Source organism: Charadrius vociferus, unplaced genomic scaffold (genome assembly GCF_000708025.1).
Source record: "Charadrius vociferus isolate BGI_N301 unplaced genomic scaffold, ASM70802v2 scaffold356, whole genome shotgun sequence".
In the NCBI taxonomy this organism is placed as follows: Eukaryota; Metazoa; Chordata; class Aves; order Charadriiformes; family Charadriidae; genus Charadrius; species Charadrius vociferus.
Genome location: NW_009648717.1, coordinates 1,649,708 through 1,671,588, shown reverse-complemented (window position 1 = coordinate 1,671,588; position 21,881 = coordinate 1,649,708). Strand labels below are relative to the sequence as shown.

Sequence of the window (21,881 nt, the reverse complement as noted above, 5' to 3'; positions counted from 1 at the left end):
CATCCCTCAGGGAGCGGGGCCGGCGGGGAGGTCGCGCCGTAGAGGTCGGCGGCTGGGCCGCGGAGGGGATCGGCAGGCACCGGCAGACTTCGCGGAGTTGGGGGGGGAAGGAAGACAGAGTTACCGGGTTCTGTCCGGTTGGTCTCTGGCCCGCCGCCTGCCTTTTGGGGTTGTCCTGAACGGTTGTGAAACGCAGCCGTTATTCCCGGGGCCGTCACGGAGACGCTGCTGGTTTTCGCCTTGAGTAAATGAAATGTGATTAAGCGCCTCTCAGTAATGGCCTGTTGGAGGGTAAGTCATCGGGGAAGCCTCACTTCGCGTATCTGCTCCAACACGGAAGAACTGTCAAGAGCTGCTCGCGACACGTGACTTTAAGGCCAGAATGGACCAATTTTGTTCAGCCCGATCCTCTGCGAGCGTTACAGATGTCGAACTGCAGTATAACGTGCCAGGCCCGTGTTTTCTAGCAAGACAGACTGTTGCCTTTCCAGGGCTGCGCTGGAATGTGAATCCCGACTCTGCAGGCGGAACTGTGCCATGAGGGCACTTACACTGGTGTAGTCAAATTCACCTCTTCATTTCATCGCTCCAGCTGCTGCCTCCAATGTATGGCTTGCTGTGGTAAACATTGCTTGTCCGTTGCAATGACCTTGTGCATCTCATGTTCAGTTACAAGAAAAAATAAATTCGAACTTAAATTACTTCTCCCACAGCATTCATGGCAACATACATGGGAATTAGATTGTTGCTAGTCGTGTCTCTTAGTGCCAACATAGTCTGTCCCTTTTGCCACACAGCTACATTTAAGCACACATGTCAGTAAAGATTGTAGATAACAAATACAAACAGATTGGACAGAAGAGAAATATTAATTGTTACGTACGTTCCTACCTAGCTTGACGGTTGCATACAGACTGCATACGTGAGTATGGCAGAACTGAAGTACTGTACGTCTGTTTGCACTTGGATGTCATCCGACTCTTAAGTCACAGAGGCGTGAAAAATCCCAGAGAGCAGGATAAGATGGGGAGGCTATAATTTTTCTGCAGTTAAGTTATTGGTATTGATACAATTGGGGATTTTGTCTGTGGTGCTCAGCTAGGCGAGAGCTCAAGCCGAGATATCATCCCAGTTCTAAAGCTTAATGCCAGTTTGGAATATTTGGATGTTAGAAAGTGTAATTCTTTGACTATGCTGTGTAGACTTGTTGCTATGGTGAATCTTGTCTTTAATGTGCATTTCAATTATGCTTTTTAAAAACTGGCAGGCACGCAGAAGGCAATCGTACAAAACCCACGGGTGTAAAAGGTGGAAGAACAAAGTTCACTACAGTTTAAATGGAAGAAGTGACACTAATGCAAAGTAGTTTTGGAAACATTACCTAAAATGTGTAAAGATACTGTCCACCCAACCTTTAGTGAAAGTGTTTGATTTTTCACTTTGCTTTCCATGAATCTTTATCCTTAGCCTATCATCTATTTAGTTAGAGTTACTGCAACCTTATTTCAAATGTGTAGTACGTAAGGACTCAGGTTATTGTGCAGTAACTTCCCCTCACCCCCAGGCACACCAGGAGAGTATGGCGCCCTGCAAGGCGCAGCTGTCCTGCCTTTACCTTGTGCTAAGAATACCCACACGAGGTGTCACTGCACAGAATGTGAGACAGCAACTTGGCAAAGCGTTAGGTACTCTTGTTTCATTTGGGTTTTTATCATAGTTCGAGATAGGAAATTTAAAGCAATATGATTTTAAAATGCAGATTTGCTGAAATACTGTTAACTTTTTCAAACCCCACTCGTGTAGTAAAATAGCATCTTTTTGTTTTATATTTTTGCAGGTTTCTCGATTGCTAGGTGCTTTCAAAAATCAAAAACAGGTGACCAGAAGTTTTAGTAGTGCTGTGAGTATAATAGTACCATTTTTTTTCTTTTAAGAAGTTTCTCAAGAAAGGGGTTCAGAAATTTATAAGATTGCTGTTGTTATTTTTACTTTCTCAAAAAGTAAGGCCTAAGTAAGTGAACTTATGGTCTTAATGGTATGCTGAATTTATACTGGTTAATTACTGTCTTTGGCAAATGCATATTAAAGCCTAAGTGATAATACAAAAGGGTCTAGCAAAAGAGAGAAGTGGCATGAAAACTTTTCACAAAATATGGCCATAAGCCAGTCTTCTGACACTTATCTGGAAATGGGCAAATACTGGGCAAAGTAGAGAGATTGTTGAGAAGCTTCTCATTTTCTTCATTTTGCAGGCTTTCCTCTAAGCACTAGATTTACTTTACTGCTGCTTTTAGAATACCTTGCATCTAAAGTTCTGCCTTTTCAAGGCCTTCTTTAAAGTATTTAAGACACTAATTGTGTCTCAAGTATTTTAGGCACTGATTTCCTTGTAGGATGTTTTACCTTTATGTGTATGTGTTTCAAGTGCCATGGGGCCTTTTTCTTTTTTTTTCAGTGAAGGCGGCCTTGAAAACTGCTCAGGCAGAAGCAGGGCTCAGCACCACTGCATGCACCCTTAAGCAGGACTTAATTCCAAAGAGGAACTGTGGCTTTTAATTAGAAGTTTTGTAGAACAGCAGGTAGAACAGCTAGAAAAGAAAGTGAAGGGTCACTCAGTATAAAAAGTTTTAGAAGGTGAGGCACCTCTGATCCCGTTTATACCACATTACTGTTTTAGATGAAATGTTCTCTGGCTCAGGTGGAGTCCTGCTGTGCTGTGAAGCAACAACGTAAGACAGCACAAAACTAATTTTGAGGCATTCCACCACTTATGTGCTTGCTCAACAGCTGTATTCTTTTATCTGAAGCTCTTCTGCTTTTGTTGTGCACAGCAAATTTCTTCGGCTCAAATTAGTTAAAAAAACAGTCAATAGATATTGAAATTCTGACCATTTTGTGTGGAGAATGATGGAAACATATCTTGTGAGTTGATTCTAATTGGGGTTTTGCAAATAATGCTGTATCTGAGTTGCCTTTTTTGTAGGTAACAATGAGCCCTTACAGAACCAGTGGAAATCTTTAAATAAAACAAAAAGAGCTGTTGTATGTATGATTAGAAGAGTGGTAATAATTTTATTTTTTTTAAAATCAAAGCAGAGTACTTTCTTTCCCTGTTATGCAGTGAGTCTGGGCACCAATTTATTTCATTGGTTTGATGATGATAAAAGGAACAAGACTGAGAACATTATGGAAGGAAAATAACTTGGTATTGTTAAAAATGGGTCTGAGAATTTTAGGAAGGCACTTGAGAAGTTTAGATATGCATGAGATATTTTTTTTTTTCTAAGGTAAATGTAGCTTTTCATAAATTTAATCTTTTCTAGCCCATCTCAGTATTATGCAGCATGTTGATAATACTGGAGACCTATTAGGGTTACAGAGCCATAACTCGGTAGTATTATCTCCTCTCCAAATTTCAAGAAGAAAGCATGGTGAGATCATTCATTTCAAAGAGTACTGAGCAGGAACCTTTCAGGTTAAACCTCTGTGTTTTGAAACATGGCTATATAGTAGGCAGATTTTTAAAACATCCTCTCAAAAACATTTGCCCGCTCCCTTTAAAAGCAAGCTAGTCATTCTCGCTTCTGTCCAATACTGCTGTTCTTCATAGTAGTTTTGGTAGCTGAAACTTTCTTTTCTTTGCTAGTAGTTACTGGTTCCTACAACACATTAAGATATTTTCTACGTAGAAAACAAACATTCATTTGTTGTACTAATGATATTTCTTTACCTAGGTACAAACAGTAACTTTAATCCCAGGAGATGGCATAGGACCTGAGATTTCTGCGGCTGTTATGAAGATCTTTGATGCTGCCAAAGTAAGTCGTATTTGCCTTGCTGTAAGCATCGAAAGTTTAACTACAGGTATTAGCTAGATGTATTAAAAATGTTTCCTCTTTAGCTTCCAAAGGATGAAGTCACGTGTAAGCTATTAAAACTCCTTGACAATAGAAAGAGTCTGAAGCTTCAGCTAAGAAAAGATAGGTTTGTGATACCAAGGCAGGGCGTGAAACTGTTAGCTGCCAGAGGAGTAGAGAGTTGAGAGCAAATGGTGTGTCTAATTTTTGGAAATACGAGCTCAATACATCATGTGAAATCATCTTGTTGATGTAGCAATCCTGAGCAACTGATACAGGATGTTCTTTCATTCATCGTGACTTCCAGTGCAGATGAAATTGTGTGTGAAAGGACTGGCTTATTCTTAGAAATCAAACTGCAATTACTCTGCTGCACTGCCAAAAACGTTCACTTAAGTGATATGAAAACTAAGTATATCCAAGAATTGCTTTACCACCTATCTGAGGAACATCACCAGAATTTGTCTGGTTTCTTTGAAAGGAAACACAGCTCTTCAGGAGAGATGCCTGTTAAATTGTTCCACATTAGTAACAGCACCAAGGCATCTTCCCTTTCTAGTACAACTATCTGACAGATTTGGAAAAAGTTAAGTTCTCTTTAATTATACATGAAAACCCTAAATATTTTTGGTTGTTTCTGGGGAGTCAAGCAGGAGGTGTGGAAGAGGAAAGCCTAAGTTTATGTGTAAGTGCATGTTTGCATTACTTAATCAGATTTGTTTGTTTTAAAGGGGATTCTCTAGTATGTTATGCTTAGATTGGTTCCGTTTGCTTCTGAAAGCGCTTGTATCTATTCCTTTATGGTCCTTCCTGATGAAATGAATGGGTGGCAGCCTGTCTGCACTTAGAAGATTCCTGTGGTGAATGCAAATTCAGAAAGTATTGTGAAACACTTGCAGATTTTCAGTTAGATAACAGATACGTATCTATGTTATGTACTGTCTTCTAGGCAGTACGGCTGATGAGTTCTCAGTGAATTCAGTTTTCAAATGTCTCATCTCTTGCATACAAGAAACTCAACAGCTCTAAAAGCTTGAAAGAAGTAGCGTATATATTGCAGTTCTAATGATTTCTGTGTATATGGTGCCTAGGGAGGCATCTTGCGGTATTCAAGTTTATGATCATATGTTGCTCATACTATTTTATTTTCACTTACTTAATTACATTTTAAAAATGATTTATTTTTGAGTTCAAACATCTCATGCTTACCCTCACTCACCGGAGAAAAATTGTTTAGGAAGGCCTGGACAAAATTCCTTATGCACCTTTTTGTGAACGGGAAGTTAAAGCTTGAAGCAAAAGCCATGATGTTTAAGTTAACATAGAGTAAATGTCTTTAGGCTCCTATTCAGTGGGAAGAGAGGAATGTTACAGCTATCCAAGGACCAGGAGGGAAGTGGATGATACCTCCAGATGCCAAAGAATCCATGGATAAAAACAAAATGGGATTAAAAGGTACTTTAGGGATTAATATAAAAATATTAAATACTGTTGTTTTTACCGTGAGTTTGGTTTGAAGACAAAGTCCTTCATCTGCAGCACAATAAAATGGCTAATTATAGGGGACAGTCTGTCAGGTAGTTGTCTGTAATCTTTAAACAGTCCTTCTTTTCAAAGCCATAACTTTGATAGGTCTTCTAGGAAATAGGTTAAAGGCAGGTATTATTACATACCAACCTTTGGACTCTACGCAGAATGCAGTTCTAATGCAGTTGAAATACAGTAGTATGTGATAACTATATTCCTAATGAATAGTATCTTTTAATGTTTTCAGTGAAAACCTTTTGTAAAAACTCCTTATCCATTTAGGGGTTGCAATTTGGCCTTTAAACAGCTGGTTAATATCACTCTGTAGTACTCTTGATAGCACAGAGATTTCCTGTGGCATTTTAGCCTAAGGGTTAAATCTGGAAGAAATTTGGAGATCCTCTGTAAGAGTACCACTTCACTGAGAGTTTCAACTCTTAAAACTCATGGAGGGGTTTATCTTCTCATTCATCCTTGTATTTTTTTTTTCTTCAGGGCCTTTAAAGACCCCAATTGCTGCAGGGCACCCATCAATGAATCTGCTTCTGCGTAAAACCTTTGACCTTTATGCAAATGTACGTCCCTGTGTCTCAATTGAAGGGTACAAAACCCCATATACAGATGTGAACATTGTCACAATTCGAGAGAACACAGAAGGCGAATACAGCGGAATTGAGCATGTGGTATGTTGCTGGAAGTGTTGTGTTTCTGATGAGTTCTCTGTGTTTCATGAATAACAACTTTGCCTGTCTCGGTGGCCTAATACTAAGAGGCTGGGAGCTGTTTTTTTAGTTTGCAACCAAAGAAGTTCCTTTATTGTAAAATGCATTGTTGAAACTGCCTCACTCAGAATTCTACTACTTTGTTCCAAACATTCGTACTAGTGACGTGAAAAATTAGCTTACACTTTTACTGTCCGTGCAACTACTGTCTTTCAGATTGTTGAAGGTGTTGTGCAAAGTATCAAGCTCATCACAGAAGAAGCTAGCAAGCGTATTGCAGAATTTGCTTTTGAGTATGCCAGAAATAATCAGAGGAGCCACGTTACTGCTGTGCACAAGGCAAATATTATGTATGTTGACACTTCTTTTTGAGAACAAATAACTTTTTAAGTCTTCCTCAAATGTATAACTTACGTTGATGCTAGTGAGAGTAAGTAAAATGGGCAATAAGTAAAGTCAATGCCTCCTAAGTAAAATGGGCAATACCGACCCAGTATTGATAGGGCTGTAATAATTATGTACTAATGTTTTTATTAGTAAGTTTGTAGTAATCCTGTGACTTTCCTTGAAAAGCTCTTATTTTAAAAATAGCCTTAAACTAGGAAAATGAATCTAAAAACTGAGGATGACAATGGCTGGTGTCTTTTACGGTTTCCAAGCCACTTTGTAGTGAACTGTGATAACACGTGTGATATTATGTGACACTACCTTTACAAACTCAGTAAGCCCTTAGTAAATGAATGTGAGAATTAATGTATGCCTGTTAAACTACTGACAGAAAAATATTTCAGGAGGAAGTTTAAAGGGTATAACTTCTCTGACGGTAATATATCTAAAATATTATTTATATTTAACACGAGGTATAATTAGTCGCAAATTAAGTTTCTGCACTCTAGTATTTTTATTTAATCCTCTGTTGCATGCAGTTTTCTTTATCTTCAGTATTGCTTACTTACAATAACTGCAGTATTCTCTTGCTGATTTGATTGCAGGAGAATGTCTGATGGGCTTTTCTTAAGAAAATGCAGGGAGGCAGCAGAAAACTGTAAAGATATCAAATTTAATGAAATGTATCTGGATACTGTGTGTCTGAATGTGAGTATTAATATGTTTTAATTGCAGTTATGTTTTAGTTTAAATTCTTAACCTTAATGAAAATATGCTTCTTTCTAGATGGTTCAGGATCCATCACAATTTGATGTGCTGGTTATGCCAAACTTGTATGGTGACATCCTCAGGTATGGAGATTTTAATTTAAAATAACCCAACATGTAAAGTACTGCTACTTTCCAGGCAGTTATTCGGGTTACATGCTAGCCAGATGGGTGATGATTTTATGCATCCAGAGTTCAAAACTTTATAAATCAGACTCTAAATGGAAAGTGTATTATTATTCCACTTCAGTTAATAATATATTGTTAGGAGGGGCTATATGATGAGAATGTGCTTCTTAGTTTAAAAAGAAGTTTCTGCTTGTGGAGGCTACAAATATTGTTCATATGGGGCAGAAGAGAACTTTCTCCGAATGTGTGAAGAATTTAGTGGCTTAAATGGTAATGAAGAATGCTTAGTTAGATATTGGGGAAAAACTTCCTAATCTTAAGTACTAAAACAGACTGTGTAAGACGTCCATGATGTTTACAGCAAGCTAGCCAGCTGTACAGTTAAATGATGCTGCATAGTCACTGAAGAATGAAATGTGTGGCCTTTTAATATCCTACCAGCTTTTGTTTTATGTATTGTATTTTTCCCTATCTTCAAATTACATTTCATGTTTGAGTAACATTAATACTAGAGGTACTTGATGTCTTGAAGGCAAAATCCATCAGTACACGTTTTCCATTCTATAAAATGTTTAGGTAGAGTGTACGTTAAATACTGAATGTAAAATTAAGTATCTTAATCTTTTAAGTGTAAAATGTGACATTGCTTCTCCTTGCACCTCTAAGGGGAGATAGAGAAAATAGCCTGAATCAGAATTTGTTTAAAAGTTCAATGACAATTTACATCGTACAATCCATCTCCTGGTTTTGTACAGATATTAAATGTAAAGATAACTTATGTAAAAGAAGAAATACTTGTTAGGCTTCTCTTAAAATTGCACTCTAATAAGGCTCTAAGAAAAATCAGACTCTGACTAATGTTTCTTGCTTTAAGAATTGGTAGAGGAGTCCATAGGGTCCTCACAGCAGCTGTTATGCTTTTAACTAAAAGAGATCAAATCAGATGAGTTCCATTATCAGTACTATTTCAACTCACTTTACCTAGTTCACTATCACCGATTTTAAAGTGCCCATAGAAATTCTGCAAACAATTTCAGAGTTCTAAAAATTTTCAGTAAATTCGAGTCTGTTCTTGAAGAATGGCACTGTGATTATAACACCAAACAGGTTTCTTGGCCTGAATAGGTACAGAAGGAAATCTCTTATCCTGAAGCATTAAATACCTAAAGTGACAAATGTAGACTGTGTCCGTTTCTTTCCCCCAGACTCTATACAACTAAAGCGAATCGGTTTGTTTTAGCTTAAACTTAAAATACTGTTCTGCAAGGTCATCCAAACTTTTCTGCTTGTTAGTCCTTGATTAGCGAAGTTGTAGGCAATAAAACAGTAAGCTGAAATATCATAATTTTAAGAGCCTTGCTTCTCCATATGTTAAGCTTTGAGGGTACAGTATAACTACAGGCACAGTTGGTTTGTCCTTCCCCACATTAATTCTGGAGGAAACCAAATGTAAATTGCTTATGTCTGATCATCTGCCAGTGTCAGACTTGTGACTTATGGGCTGTTCAGTAAAGAGCCGGGGAAAGCTACTCTGGTGTCATTTAGAACATGTTCCTTAAGCTGCATGCAATAAACTTTAAAAGTACTAGTTTGCTCATCTACCTGAGTACGCTTTTTAGAGGGACTTTACATATGAAAAGTAGTTCTATGGCTTCTTCGGAGGAAATAAGACTTCTGGAAAAAGTTTTAAACTGAAAGAGGGTAGATTTAGCTTAGGTATTAGGAAGAAATTCTTTACTGTGAGGGTGGTGAGACACTGGCACAGGTTGCCCAGAGAAGCTGTGGCTGCCCCATCCCTGGAGGTGTTCAAGGCCAGGCTGGAGGGGGCTTGGAGCAATCTGGTCTAGCGGGGAGGTGTCTCTGCCCAGGGCAGGGGGGTTGGAACTAGATGATCTTTAAGGTCCCTTCCAACTGTAACCATTCTTTGATCATTACAGGGAGCTGTACATTTCAATTTTTGCTAGTTTTTGAGACTTCTACAGGTATTTTGTGCTTTGAGTACCTTTTATTGTGCCTATGTCTTAATCAACTTTATTCTAGTATTTTGGAATTTCCTTTTAATTTTCCTTTATTAAATTGTCTCCTCATAGTTCTACAAACTTTCAAATGGAATACAAGTGGCAAACAGCATCTATTCTTTCCCAATATTATTCACAGACTGTGTGGGTATATAAAGGAAGTTACTGTTGCAATAAAATGAGAAAAAACCCAGTATTTTAATACCTTGCAGAGAGGCAACTGTATATGGAAAAACTTGTGGGTTTTTCTGTTTGTGTGTTGTTTTTTTTTTTCTTTTTCAGTGATTTGTGTGCTGGACTGATTGGGGGTCTTGGAGTAACACCAAGTGGAAATATTGGTGCTAATGGAGTTGCGATTTTCGAATCAGTAAGTTTTCTTATGCAACGTATAGTAGTAATTACTACTTTGTCTCAACTTGAGAATCTAAAACTTTTCCATGACATACGGTGTGGCTGTCAGTTAACTAAGTTCTCCATAAAACTGCTTCTTACTGTGAAGATGCTGAAACTTTACCCGGATAGAGTAGTTAAAGTATGTACTACACATTTTTTTGCATGTCCTGTTACTGACACTTTGTTTTCCCTCTTTTTCATAAGATAAATGCCCTCTGTGAAATAGAACTTGAAGGGCGCAATTGGGAGATATTAGGTGACCTACTTCCCCTTTTCCGATGCCTTTGTACTGAACTGTTCTGGTCTTTCCTATCTCCTTTCCACTAACTGTATGACAGTGAAGTAAGTCCTATTTTAACATGCTTGTGCATGAGGACTGTGTTTCAGGTTGCCTGCATACACTTGAGTTGCCTAGGACATTTTAATAAGCATATTGACATCATAACAGATAGGTTCACTTTTATTTCTAGGTTCATGGAACGGCACCAGACATTGCAGGAAAAGACTTGGCAAATCCAACTGCCCTTCTTCTGAGTGCTGTAATGATGTTGCGTCACATGGGACTACACCAACATGCCACAAAAATCGAGACAGCTTGCTTTAATACAATTAAAGATGGAAAGGTAATATGAGGATGTGCAAATAAATGCAGTGAATTAAAATTATATTCTATCGCAGCAAAAATTAACTTAGAACATTAACACCAGAAAAATGGATGACCTGCTGTGCTAGCCTGACGCAAGAGCAGTGCTGCTATCCTTCTCCGATAGTAATTGTATTTTCTCTGGTGGTATTAAATCTGCCCAGTTCGGTAATAAGGACAAGCTGTAGCATTCCTTGTGTCTCAGTAATGCTCATCTTACATTTCCACAGTTTTGTGAACTCTAAAAGCTAGAATGGGATGTCTGTTTTTCATGAAGGGGATTAGAGTTTTAAGTAACTAGTCGTATTTGACTGCTGAAGTTGATAATGCACACAAGGCATATATATTTAAATCTGGATCCTAAAGTGAAACACAGTCATTTGCCTTTCACAGGCTTAATCATCCACATTGTTTAAAGCATTTCAGTCCTGACTGTAATACTTCTGCTCCTATTTTTTCAGGTCAATTGTTTTCTTGTTTTTTCTCATAACTGCAACCAGTCCTTTTTGGACTAGGAAAGAACAGGTTTTATCCAGTATTTACATTTTCTCTTAAGATTGTATGGGATTTCCCTTTGGCAATAAGTGTCTCCAGATTCAAGATTTAAATGGGATATTGGGGGGGGACTTATGCTGTGAAACCTGACTTGAATTTGTGCTCTTAGTGTTATTGGTTCACTCGTCTACTTTAACATCCACCTTTTCAAAACATAGCTGGAAAGATCCTGAAGATTGCAGTTAAAGAGGATTAGCAGTGAGCCATGCTGGTTCAGTTATAGCGGGCAGGAGCATAAGAAGCTGCTTTGTAATTAAAAGTAACAAGCATGCTTAAACAAAAGCTGTCATCATTTCATAAGTGGTCTGTTTGCAGCTATCTTGCTGTGTGTAGGAGCCAGTTAAAAAAATAAAATCTAAACTTACAAGTGAATAAAGAGGTGCTCCTGTAAAGTTCCCATTTACTGCTCTGGAAATGAAATCCTCCATCTGCAGGTCAGTAATTTTATGGAAGATAACATAGTGCAAGTTTTGTGATGTGGCTACTTGTTTACTAGTTACTTACAATGTTATGATTATATGCTCACAATGAAGAGAATCTTTTTCAATTGAAAAAAGCATAATGCAGTTAAAATGACAAGATCCTAAAATAGTAACCTTTATCACCTCTCTTGCTTGCTATTTCTCCCGTTCCTCCCTTCCCCACAGCCATTTAATTAAGGTCTGTGCGTGTGTTATGTAAGGGGAACACTAATGACTTTAAATTATCTCCTAGACTGCTTTAATCTAGCTAGGTTGGACAAGCAATGTTGCCCACTATTTATTTTTTTTTTTATTTTACCGTCTTCATGCTGCCAGACAGGACTTTTACTTGAAAAAGTTTCTTTTAACTCTGCATTATTTCATCTCTTAACTAAACTAAGCAAACTTAAAGGTTAACATGCAGCATTAAGAGCTATGTGTGCTTTCTTCTGTGTGGGTTTCCTTTAAAAAAACAAAACCCCAAAAACCTTACTGAATGACTCAATTAGCTGCCTTTGCGCTGAGCCTTCATAGGTGAATTTTACTTCTAAAAGACAAACTTATTATTGAAAACTTAAATACTAAATCATTAATTACATTGTTATGTGGCCAAGGGACTTTGGAGAGCTTTGGCCTCACAGACTTTCTTCCTGTAGTTAAGATAAAATCACATTGAAATCTGATAATGTAATACTTGATGTTCATACTCAGGTTTTCTCTACCTGCATAGTCCTTATTGTAAAGGCTATACAGATGCAGAAAAACTCAAACTTGATCTATTCCTTCTCATTCCTACTTAGTATCCCCACACAACATACAAGAACAACATACAGAACTGTTCAGAGACAAGATTAGCCCTATAAAACATTTTAATAATGCTTTTTTTTCTTCCTTTCAGGTCTTGACAAAAGACTTGGGTGGTAGCGCCAAGTGTTCGGAATTCACAGAGGAGATCTGCCGCAGAGTACGGGACACAGACTAAACTTCTCCTACAGCTTGTAATAACTACGAAAGGACACATCACACAAAGTACATTATATGTAACCTGACATCCGTATGCATATAGTTTGCTTGTCTCTTAAGAGAGCAAACTTTTTAGTTAGGGCCTCTCCATTAATAAATTTAGTCCAAATGGCTACAAATGATGCTTGTGCCTGCTTTCAGTGGACTTTTCCAAGTGCTTTGTGGTATTTATTTTTTTCTATCTGGTGAATATTTTTATGTAAGTGAATTCTTTTATTGCCACTGTAACTGTCTACCATTTTCCATTTCAACTACAGGTTTTTACTTTCCACAATGAAAAATTATGCAAATAAACGAGTAACAGAATTAGTGAAATGTAAAAGCACCTTAATCGTTAAAACCTATTTTATTGATCTTACTGAAATTTAAGAGATAGGTTTTCAGCCTAACAGTAGCACAAGATGACCTTCATAAACAGAAACGGGTATAAAATCACTTAAAAGAGCAATTTCATGTTAACAGCAATGAAAAAAAAACCACTTTTAATACTCTGGTGATTCGTGAAATATAGCCTTGCTCTCCAAAGGCATGAATAAAGAAACACAGAATTCTAGAGATTTAGTCTATTTGTGTATTTTAAAAAAGCCCACAACCATTAACTGGCAAGGGGTAAGAAATAATGTTGAAGTAAAATTTTTTTTCAAATCTGTATACCAAAATAATTCTTGCAAGTTTTGCTCTCTGAAACACATTTCATTCTAGTGAGATTAAATTAGAAAAAATTACTTCTGCCATATATTGTGAGGGGAGAGTATTAACTTTCCAAATTTATACTAAATATTTCATGACTTCCGCTAGAACGCTTTTTGTGTTGTAATTTCATGCGTAGTCTGTTCAGTGTGTCTTACTGTATTGACTAGTGATTTTATTCTAGAACCTCTGAATGTAAGGGACTAGTCCTAAATGGATTAAGACAGATCAAAGGTTTGGCTCTGGTGCCTATGTTCCAGAAATACATTTCATCCCTATTCAAGGGGATCTGAGCCTATTTTTTCTCTGCTTACTAAGCTGAATGGGTGCAAAAGCAACTCTTTGCTCCCTTCTTCATTGCATACAGATTGTCATATGAGTCATTCAGATCTGTATGTCTTCAGGTATGCTTCCATTAGTACACCCTACAAGAAAATGTGTATTTTAAAACTCATGACTAGAGCACAGGATTACCCCTACTGCCAGAACCAGGCTTCTTAAGGCTTAATTCTATTAATAGATATTAGTCCACAGAGTTACTTTCTATTAAGGCTGTTTTGGCTGGTTGTTTCAGAAGTAAAAATCAACTTTAAGTAACAACATTTAGTGTTGCTCTATAAAGTAGGCATCCCAGCTTGTTTTATACAGTCTAACATCATGTTGGAGGAGGGACAACGAGCTTTATGCCTCATGCACTCTGCTTTTGGTGAATAGGGCAACATTTTCTGTGTTTTACAAGCTGCTGCTTCCTTGTTTCCTTTAGATTAATATTGTTAAAGATCTTCTGAACTACCATTACGCACAAAATGGGGAAAAATAAACTTTTCAAAGTCCTATTGTTGTTTTGTTTTTATAATCCCGGGCTGCTGTCTTATGTGTTGAGCTGATTATTGGTACTTGGCAACGAATCTGAAGTCTATAAGATATGTAAGACTGGTAATGGAACTTTCGTGGCAACAATATTCTATCCTGCATGATTTTTTTGATCAAGAACAGTGGCTGTAGCCTGCCTGTTTGTGTTAGCCATTATAACACTGCCAAAGATCACTTAATAACAGCAAACCCTTTACACAAGGTAAAGTCAAGTATGTCCTTCACATAACACGATTTATTTTTTTATAAGATGAAGGAGAAACGCAGCTCACACTTGTCAGAATTAGTAAAATGTGAATATTAAAATACGCAGATATACACTGACAAACATTGCTTCTGAACTCTTGCTTAGAAAGAAAAAAGTGCTTTAAACAATTTAAAATAAGTTTTTGTTCTAAATAGCAGTTTAATGTGAGAGCAGCTGCATTTGCTACTTTATGCCTTTCAGTCTTAGGTAGCTGTTTCCCCAACATTTTTGATTATTTGTTTTTAGGAGAAACAGTAATGCTTATTTGAACACAGATTTAAGAAATGATAAGTTGCTGTTTTCACAAAAGTCCGAATTCTATCCACTGTAAAAATGGAAGAGGAGTGTCTTTAGGTTCTGAAATGTTGTGTTAGTGAACAAAAATAAACTCTTCTCTGGGAGAGGAAAAAAAAGCCCTTTTGATTTTTTTTTAATTAGCACTGGAGTGGAGTAACAGTTTCATTAAGCAGTACTACTAACTACTTATCTACCAAATTATATCAGGAGCTACAGGAGATGTCCCACAGAAGGAAAAAAAATAATAAAGGAAGATCACTATAAAAAAAAAAATGTGTTTCAGTCCAGAGGAATTAATTAGTTATACCTGCTTTATACAACACGAGAGGATTTTTTTAATCATTTAGGGCATAAAGTAAAAACAGTATGAGAACAGACACACGGTGTGGATACTTCTGTAGAAAGAAGACAAAGGATCATCATCAAGAGCAAGTAAATTAACACAGCAGTTTTCTAGTGGTTCAGTTCAACAGACTACAAAACCAAAACAAGCATAAATCTTCGTTAATGCTTTTGATTAGGAAATACTTTCTTTAGCTCACAAATCTTTCCTAATGCTTGGATGAAAGACTTCTTATTCTTCATAGAAGGAGTCTACTTCATGTCTATATTTCTCAAGCACGGTGAGCCGTTTTAGCTTCATTGTTGGACCTTAAAAGAGGGAGTTCGTCACAATAACAGAAAAAGGAACAAAAATTCCTACTCAGTTTGAGCTTTGGTTCCTAAGATTTTCATTGAAGAGCCTGTTTGGAAGAATATCTCCTACTCTGCAAGTGTAGATAAAGTGCTGCTAAAAGTGAGAAGCAAGCATGGCATGTAAAGCTGCTTCCACATAAGCATGAGGACTTCAAAGGGAGCTGCAGATAAGAGAGTGATGACTGACTACTACTTTTTTTCATTAAAAAAAAATAAATAAATAAAAGGGTGATGTTTTTGAAAGCTTTTAAACAATTCCTAGTTTATTCAGAGCCAGGTAATGTGCTTGAGGCTCTGTCAGGCTCTCACTGTCTTGCTTCTCTCTTTTCTTTAATGAGTAATTTTCAGCATTATTACTGGAAGTTATTAATACTGTAATGCACAAAGAATTAACCAGAATTGATTGTTTAATTGCCCAAAGCAATCTGAAATTTATCTATAGAGCTGTACTTGTAAATGAGCAGAAATTGATATATATGTAACACAGCAAAACGTCCAGTTTTTATATTCTTTAACACATGCTGCATAACATTTTTTTTTTCCTTTCCCTCTAGTGGCTGTACCCAGAATTTGGCATACAAAACTGTATTTGAATACTCTTAGATCAGCAGCCTCTTTACTGTGTTTATACCTCCATATAAATCAGTAAGTCTTACCTAGTTCTCCCCCGGTAATGGAAAAATCTCTTGGCAGCACTATCCATTTTTGAATACAGTGAACCCTATTAGTAGCACTCATGTTAACTTTGTTGATTCCCTCCTGAATGGCCTGGTAGATTGCCTGGTCTCTTGTAGCTACAATCTCTGATACTTTAGTGGCTTTACTGCCGGTCTTCTGGCAGAAGTCTCTAGCTTCATCAGTGAGAACGTCAGTGGGATCAGACGTATCTGGGTCCAGCACGCTCTAAAATACCAAATGCAGTGAATCATCACTTTCACAAGGCATTAAATGTTTCTCTGATCAGGTCCTCCCTGACTATTAAGAATCAAGAAGGCTCTGCATCAACACCTAAACATTCTGTAAGCCTTAGAAAGCAGAAACACTTAAAGATAATAGTGCTTTTCTTTCCACTTGGCTACCAAATGCCATTATTTTTGGCTTATATGCAGATAACATGAACAGACTTAAAATGTGTCAATGAATCAGGCAATGAAGTCCATCTATAGACCCTGAATTTCTACCATATTTTCCAAATTACTCCATTGTTACAGGGAAACATTTAGCTCATCATTATATTGCATTACTGTGGTATAATGTAAACAGCTTGAGATAGAAGCACTCTTTGAAGTTAAGACTTCTTATAATTAGTATTTCTATTGTACCTGTAAGATAGGAAGTATCAGTCATAGAGGTAAACAAGTTGAGAAAAACTAAAGGGTCATTTACTATTGATGTACAAACATGAAGTGCAAATGTTTTAGAAAAAAGGTATTTCTCAATTGAAGCATATAGCACAGCAAAGCTATTCATTATTTTGTTCTACAGTCATCCTTCTTGTGTTATATGAACACAAGAAATTGTAGAGAAATGTTTCTGTTGGAAAGTTTCTGCTAGAAACTGGTTTTGCCCGTAACAGAAACATTTGTTGTCTTTGCTCATCTGCGAGAATAAAAGCTGTTATAGTGCTCCGTTACAGAGACTTCCCACTCTTTCAACATTTCTTAACTAAAAATTTGCATTTAAATAAAAACAACAGCTCTTATATGTATAGGAGAAACAGCGGTAAACATGTAGCTATTTACCAGATCATCTAATCATAAGAAGTTTAGACGATCAGGATTTGGTCTGTAGTTGCTACATATATTTCCCCACTAACATCCTCCTATCTAATTTTAGGTCTTTTTACAAACAGTTCAAAATTATTCTTGTTTTCTTAGGTGCAGGTGTATAATTTCACTGAAATCAGTATTAAACTGGTGTACCTTTAGGGTCAGCAACATTGACAAAAACTTCTTTTTGTCTCCAATCACCATAGCATTACTAACAATCGGGAGTTCTTTTTTAACGGCATCTTCAATTGGAATTGGAGGCACGTTTTCACCTCCAGCTGTAATAATCAAATCTAGGCAAAAAAGAAAGGCTATTAGTTAAATTCAAATAACTTCTGAAAATCGGGTTAATCTCTGGATCGACCCACTTTTCTTATTCTGACATAAAGAATACAACATTTTCAAATGTTTTCAAAGAGACCAAAGCCTATTAATTAATTATCTTCAAAATAAAAATGCTAGTATTTTTCAAATATGTGCTCAAGTTCTCAGTTCTTCCTCAGTACAACATATTTGCTCCAGATAATTTTTACGTAATCCAGAAACAGTTTAATTTTTCTCAAGGCAGTGTTTCATAATCGGGAATTTTTCTGTGAGCAATCACCTCTTCCAAATTAGCATGGGATTCCCTCTCTATTTCGCTGTTGCTATCTCAAAAAAGGCAAGATCATTGTTATCATGACTAAAACAAATTCTTAACGCCACCAAGAGAGGTCAGACAAAACCAAGTTACTACTGCAGGAAGGCTCCATAAAAGCAACATGGGAAGAAGGGAGAGGAGACTGAGGAGGAAGTAAAGATCTGAGAGGAAGTCTGCAGCAGAAGTAGTGATTCCTGCCCTACTTTTGACAAGAGGGGAATATAATGACAGAATAGAATCTTAATATTTTTAAAGGTTTGTAAACAAGGGTAGAGATGTGCATTTTTATTTGAATGCATTTGTTCTGAAGTATAATACATATATTCATTGGAGTTTGAGTATTATCTAAGTAAATTCCTTTCATTACACTGGTGACTTCTCACTGTCCTCAAATAATAGTCTTGGCAGCATTTCAGAATACGCTTCTACAAATAATGCAAACAAATGGTATACCGGTCCTTTGTGTAATACTGCAGTTGATGGTGCGCGTTAAGGATTCGGTTGGCACCTGATTCCTTATCAGCGATAAACTTGAGGAATTTAGATACAATGAAGGGAATGTAGCACCCTTTCAGCATTCACAGGTTTGGGCCCTACCATGCCTACTGCTCCATGAGAACTATGATGAGAAATAACTTCCAGTTTATACTCAACCCTCTGGTATGGAATAGGCATCGATCTCGTAATTATAAAAATTATTTATCTCCCTAGTCAACACACTGCACACATCTGAGGAAGCACAAGTACTGTATAGAATGAGAGACTTTTGTCAAAGCACAGATACATACCAAAGTTAGCTGTGTATCCAAACTTGTCTAGGTCTATTTTTTCCTTTCATTCCACTCTCCTTTTGCCTTAGTCCTGTCTTTGTGTTAGATCCTCTACCAATCTCTCTGGCACTCATTGTCTGAGATGTTAGCTTTTTCCCAGCTGTAATAATTGTAGCTTCTTCCATACCTCTACAAATACTCCCCCTGCATGGGCTTCCCTAGCTACATCTTTGTGCTTTGCAGTTAATGAATCCTAAAACTCTTAAGACCCACAGAACCAAAGGAAGAAGTCCTGTTTCAGTCACTAGAAGAAAATCTTCTTTACTACCTTCTGTATCAGGTTTTACCTTATTTGGACTTTGATTTAAAACTGGACAGTTATTATCCCAGATGATGTAACTGTCCTGTAATTTAGAGTAATTGTTGTTAGTTCAGCAATCAAGGAAGATGTAAGTGAAACACAAATGTTATGACAGAATAAGACTAGGAGTTGCTAACTGCTGAATCAGGTAAGGAAGCAAGTTAAAAATCAAGATAACTGCATTTGGTGCATGCTATTAATAGTGTCTGCTTAAGTCCTGATTCCTAACAGGACACTATGTCATCCTATGACATTCACTCATCTGTTATCTCCCTAGTGATTCATCACATATTCTAAGATGATAGTTACTCAATTTTTAAGTTGTCCTTAGTTACATCTCGACTCCAACCAATCCCACTTCCTGAATATGTATCATTAAAAAAAGCTTCCAATTAAGCAAGTGACCAGTCTTACTCACGTGAGACTTCAAGCTATGTACTGTAATAATACCTAATTTATTGCTTTCGCTTTAACTTTCCCTTCTGCTCTCAAGCTTCAATACTACTCTCTGCAAACACATCACCTATGGCAATAGAGGAACCTAGCTCTGACCTACAGCAATAACTTTTATAAAACAGAGGATTGTCTCTTGACACTATCTAAACATTCTAATGTGCAATTAAGACAACTTAGCGAGGTTCAAAGGGAAATCCGACAGCTTAATGGATCATTAGAATCGAAGATGACATATTAAGCCTGCATTATAATTTTACATTACAAATTGTAATTAATACTGAATAAAGGTCTGGGAGATAAAAAGCCTCACTGTAGGAACTGAATCATATCCATCTATTACAGACTAGAGAGAAACCTTTGCCAAACAGGGCGCACCATGGTTTCCTCATAGGAAAGTTTATTCTACCTTCCTGCTAGGTCAATGCTTCCGGCATTAGAGGAAAGACCCTTAATTTGATGGGTCATATCTGACATGTGACCAAACAGCGCTGAACAGTTACCACAACCATGGAGCAAGATTTTGCTTATTACCTTTAATTCTTCCAGTGACATAGAGAAAGCCATCCTTGTCTAGTTTTCCTAGATCTCCAGAATGCAGCCACCCATCCTCATCAAAGGCTTCTTTTGTTTTGTCTTCCATATTTAAATAACCCATGAAAACAGTCCTTCCCCAGAAACAGATTTCTCCATTACCTCCTGTATCTTCATCCACCAGCTTCACTCTGCAGCCAGGTACTGGCTTACCACAGCTACCAGAGAAAAGCAGAAAAAAAAAAATAATACAAGGAGCACAGAAATATTAAACATAATTCTGATAAGACATCTAACACACCAAATCCCTAACTCTATCAAAATATTAGTGACTGTAAATAACACCCTGCTGCAACTATTTGAAAGCTATGGAATATTAATTAATTAATACTCTTCTCATAGATATAACAAAACATACCATATCAAAAACAAACAAACAAGTTAAGTTACCTGTGCTGCCTGTAAATATAGGGCCCAGATAGGCAATGGGGGCCTGTGGTCTCACTCATCCCGTAGGCCTCATACAGGGTGATGTTCAGACCCAGGAAGAAATACAGTGTTTCTGTATTGAGAGGAGCAGCACCCGAAAAGTGCTTCTGACAGGAAGAAAAACCTAGTGCGTTGCGTATTTTTGCAAGCACTAAGTAGTCTGCTAACCTTGTCCAGAACTGCTTTAAATCACTGCTGAGTACAAAACACACAAGAGGAGACAGTAAGCCAGAGCAACCTATGAAATTTCCAAAACAAAATCAGACACAAATTTTGTTTGGCGATGTATTTGCTATTTGGTTTTAGGTGTTGACAGAAGTTACATCAGTAAGAGCAGGTTACGTATTTGTCCTTTTTCCATTTATTGTTGTCTTTCATTGCCCAATTCTTGAGGTGTCTGAATACTGAAAATACATAAAGAATCTATAAAAAAATATTGTATAAAACAGAGCTCTTGTATTCCTGATTCTTTATCAGTTAAATGTGTCTCTGAGAATATACACCACTAAAATCTGAAGTTTGCAGGACCTATCTGAGAAGCTGAATGATCAGACAAGCAAAGCAGTACCACTGCATGATCTTCTGGAATACCATTTTTTGTAAGCAATTTCACTCTTCGTTATATCATATTTTAAAGAATTTTCGAACAGGAAAGAATTGTGAATTAAGTTAATACTTGAATTTATACAGTCTTTGCCTGGGCAATCTTATGGAGAAAAACACCCATGTTATTCAGAACAGAGATAACGTACTTAAAGCTCACGGAACTTACTGGGGGTATCCCTGAGTTTCTATGAGGAGAGAAGATGTTCTTACTCACATAGTGCATACCCCAAACTGTCATAAGCCAGTCTGTCTGGGCTGCCCTCCAAAGTTTCCACCCCTCTCATGCACCTCGTCCGAATTCATGCCCTTTCCTCACACCAGTAACTAGCGCTTGCACAAGTGCACTGCATCAGGGAACTCTCCCAGATGAAAACTAACCAGTTCAATTCACAGAAGACACAGAGTTGGAGGATGTATTAGTGGGAGTATGTTCTCAGGGGGAACAGAGGGACACTTTTAAGAGTCACCTGTGTTTCAGATCAGCCTACTGTAACTGATAACTACACCTTCCCTCTTGCATTAAATTTGTTGTGTTGCCAGGCCAAAATTTACCCATTTACACTTAAGACTCTCACCGATGCTTCATAGTTTATTACAAGCAGATAGCTAATTTCAGGTTGATGGAAATCTCACTCATTATAATACATACCTGCTTGAGCTGTTTAGGTTTCTCTCTAAGCTAAGTGACATAGCCCAGGACAGGATTTTCTTCTTCATAAATCCCGACTGAGCAGAAGCATCCTTTAATTTCTCCATGATTTTCTCCCATACTCGGGGAACTCCCATGTGAGATGTTGGCTGCACTTCTTTTAGCGTGTTGATCAAGCTGCCCTGTAAAAATCATTAAATCATTTCAAAACATTGCAAAAGGTCCATAACAGTAATAAAGAGATTTGGTGACGCAGGCTGCATCTTGCATTGCTAACACATAGAACATCACTCAACATATAGGATATAAAGGAGGACTGCTGAAC

General features: G+C 37.3%; 2 protein-coding genes across 2 annotated transcripts in view; one reads left to right on the top strand and one right to left on the bottom strand.

Moving 5' to 3' along the window:
• Window positions 1-1,579: 1,579 nt before the first annotated feature.
• Window positions 1,580-12,595, top strand: IDH3A (isocitrate dehydrogenase 3 (NAD+) alpha). Its single transcript, XM_009886719.1, has 11 exons — window positions 1,580-1,657; window positions 1,838-1,900; window positions 3,735-3,818; window positions 5,198-5,312; window positions 5,880-6,067; window positions 6,323-6,456; window positions 7,099-7,201; window positions 7,280-7,344; window positions 9,690-9,774; window positions 10,271-10,423; window positions 12,358-12,595. Exons 1-11 carry the CDS (start codon window positions 1,580-1,582, stop codon window positions 12,439-12,441), a joined length of 1,152 nt encoding a protein of 383 aa, XP_009885021.1. The 3' UTR covers window positions 12,442-12,595.
• Window positions 12,596-15,163: 2,568 nt separating this feature from the next.
• ACSBG1 (acyl-CoA synthetase bubblegum family member 1) overlaps window positions 15,164-21,881 on the bottom strand; it is a 16,262-nt gene continuing 9,544 nt past the window's right edge. The window contains exons 6-11 of the mRNA XM_009886718.1: window positions 21,557-21,738; window positions 20,263-20,496; window positions 19,813-20,030; window positions 17,208-17,347; window positions 15,942-16,188; window positions 15,164-15,240 (exon numbers count right to left, since the gene is read on the bottom strand). Of these exons, the coding sequence (XP_009885020.1) occupies window positions 15,164-15,240; window positions 15,942-16,188; window positions 17,208-17,347; window positions 19,813-20,030; window positions 20,263-20,496; window positions 21,557-21,738 (1,098 nt within the window). The remainder of the gene's footprint in view (window positions 15,241-15,941; window positions 16,189-17,207; window positions 17,348-19,812; window positions 20,031-20,262; window positions 20,497-21,556; window positions 21,739-21,881) is intronic.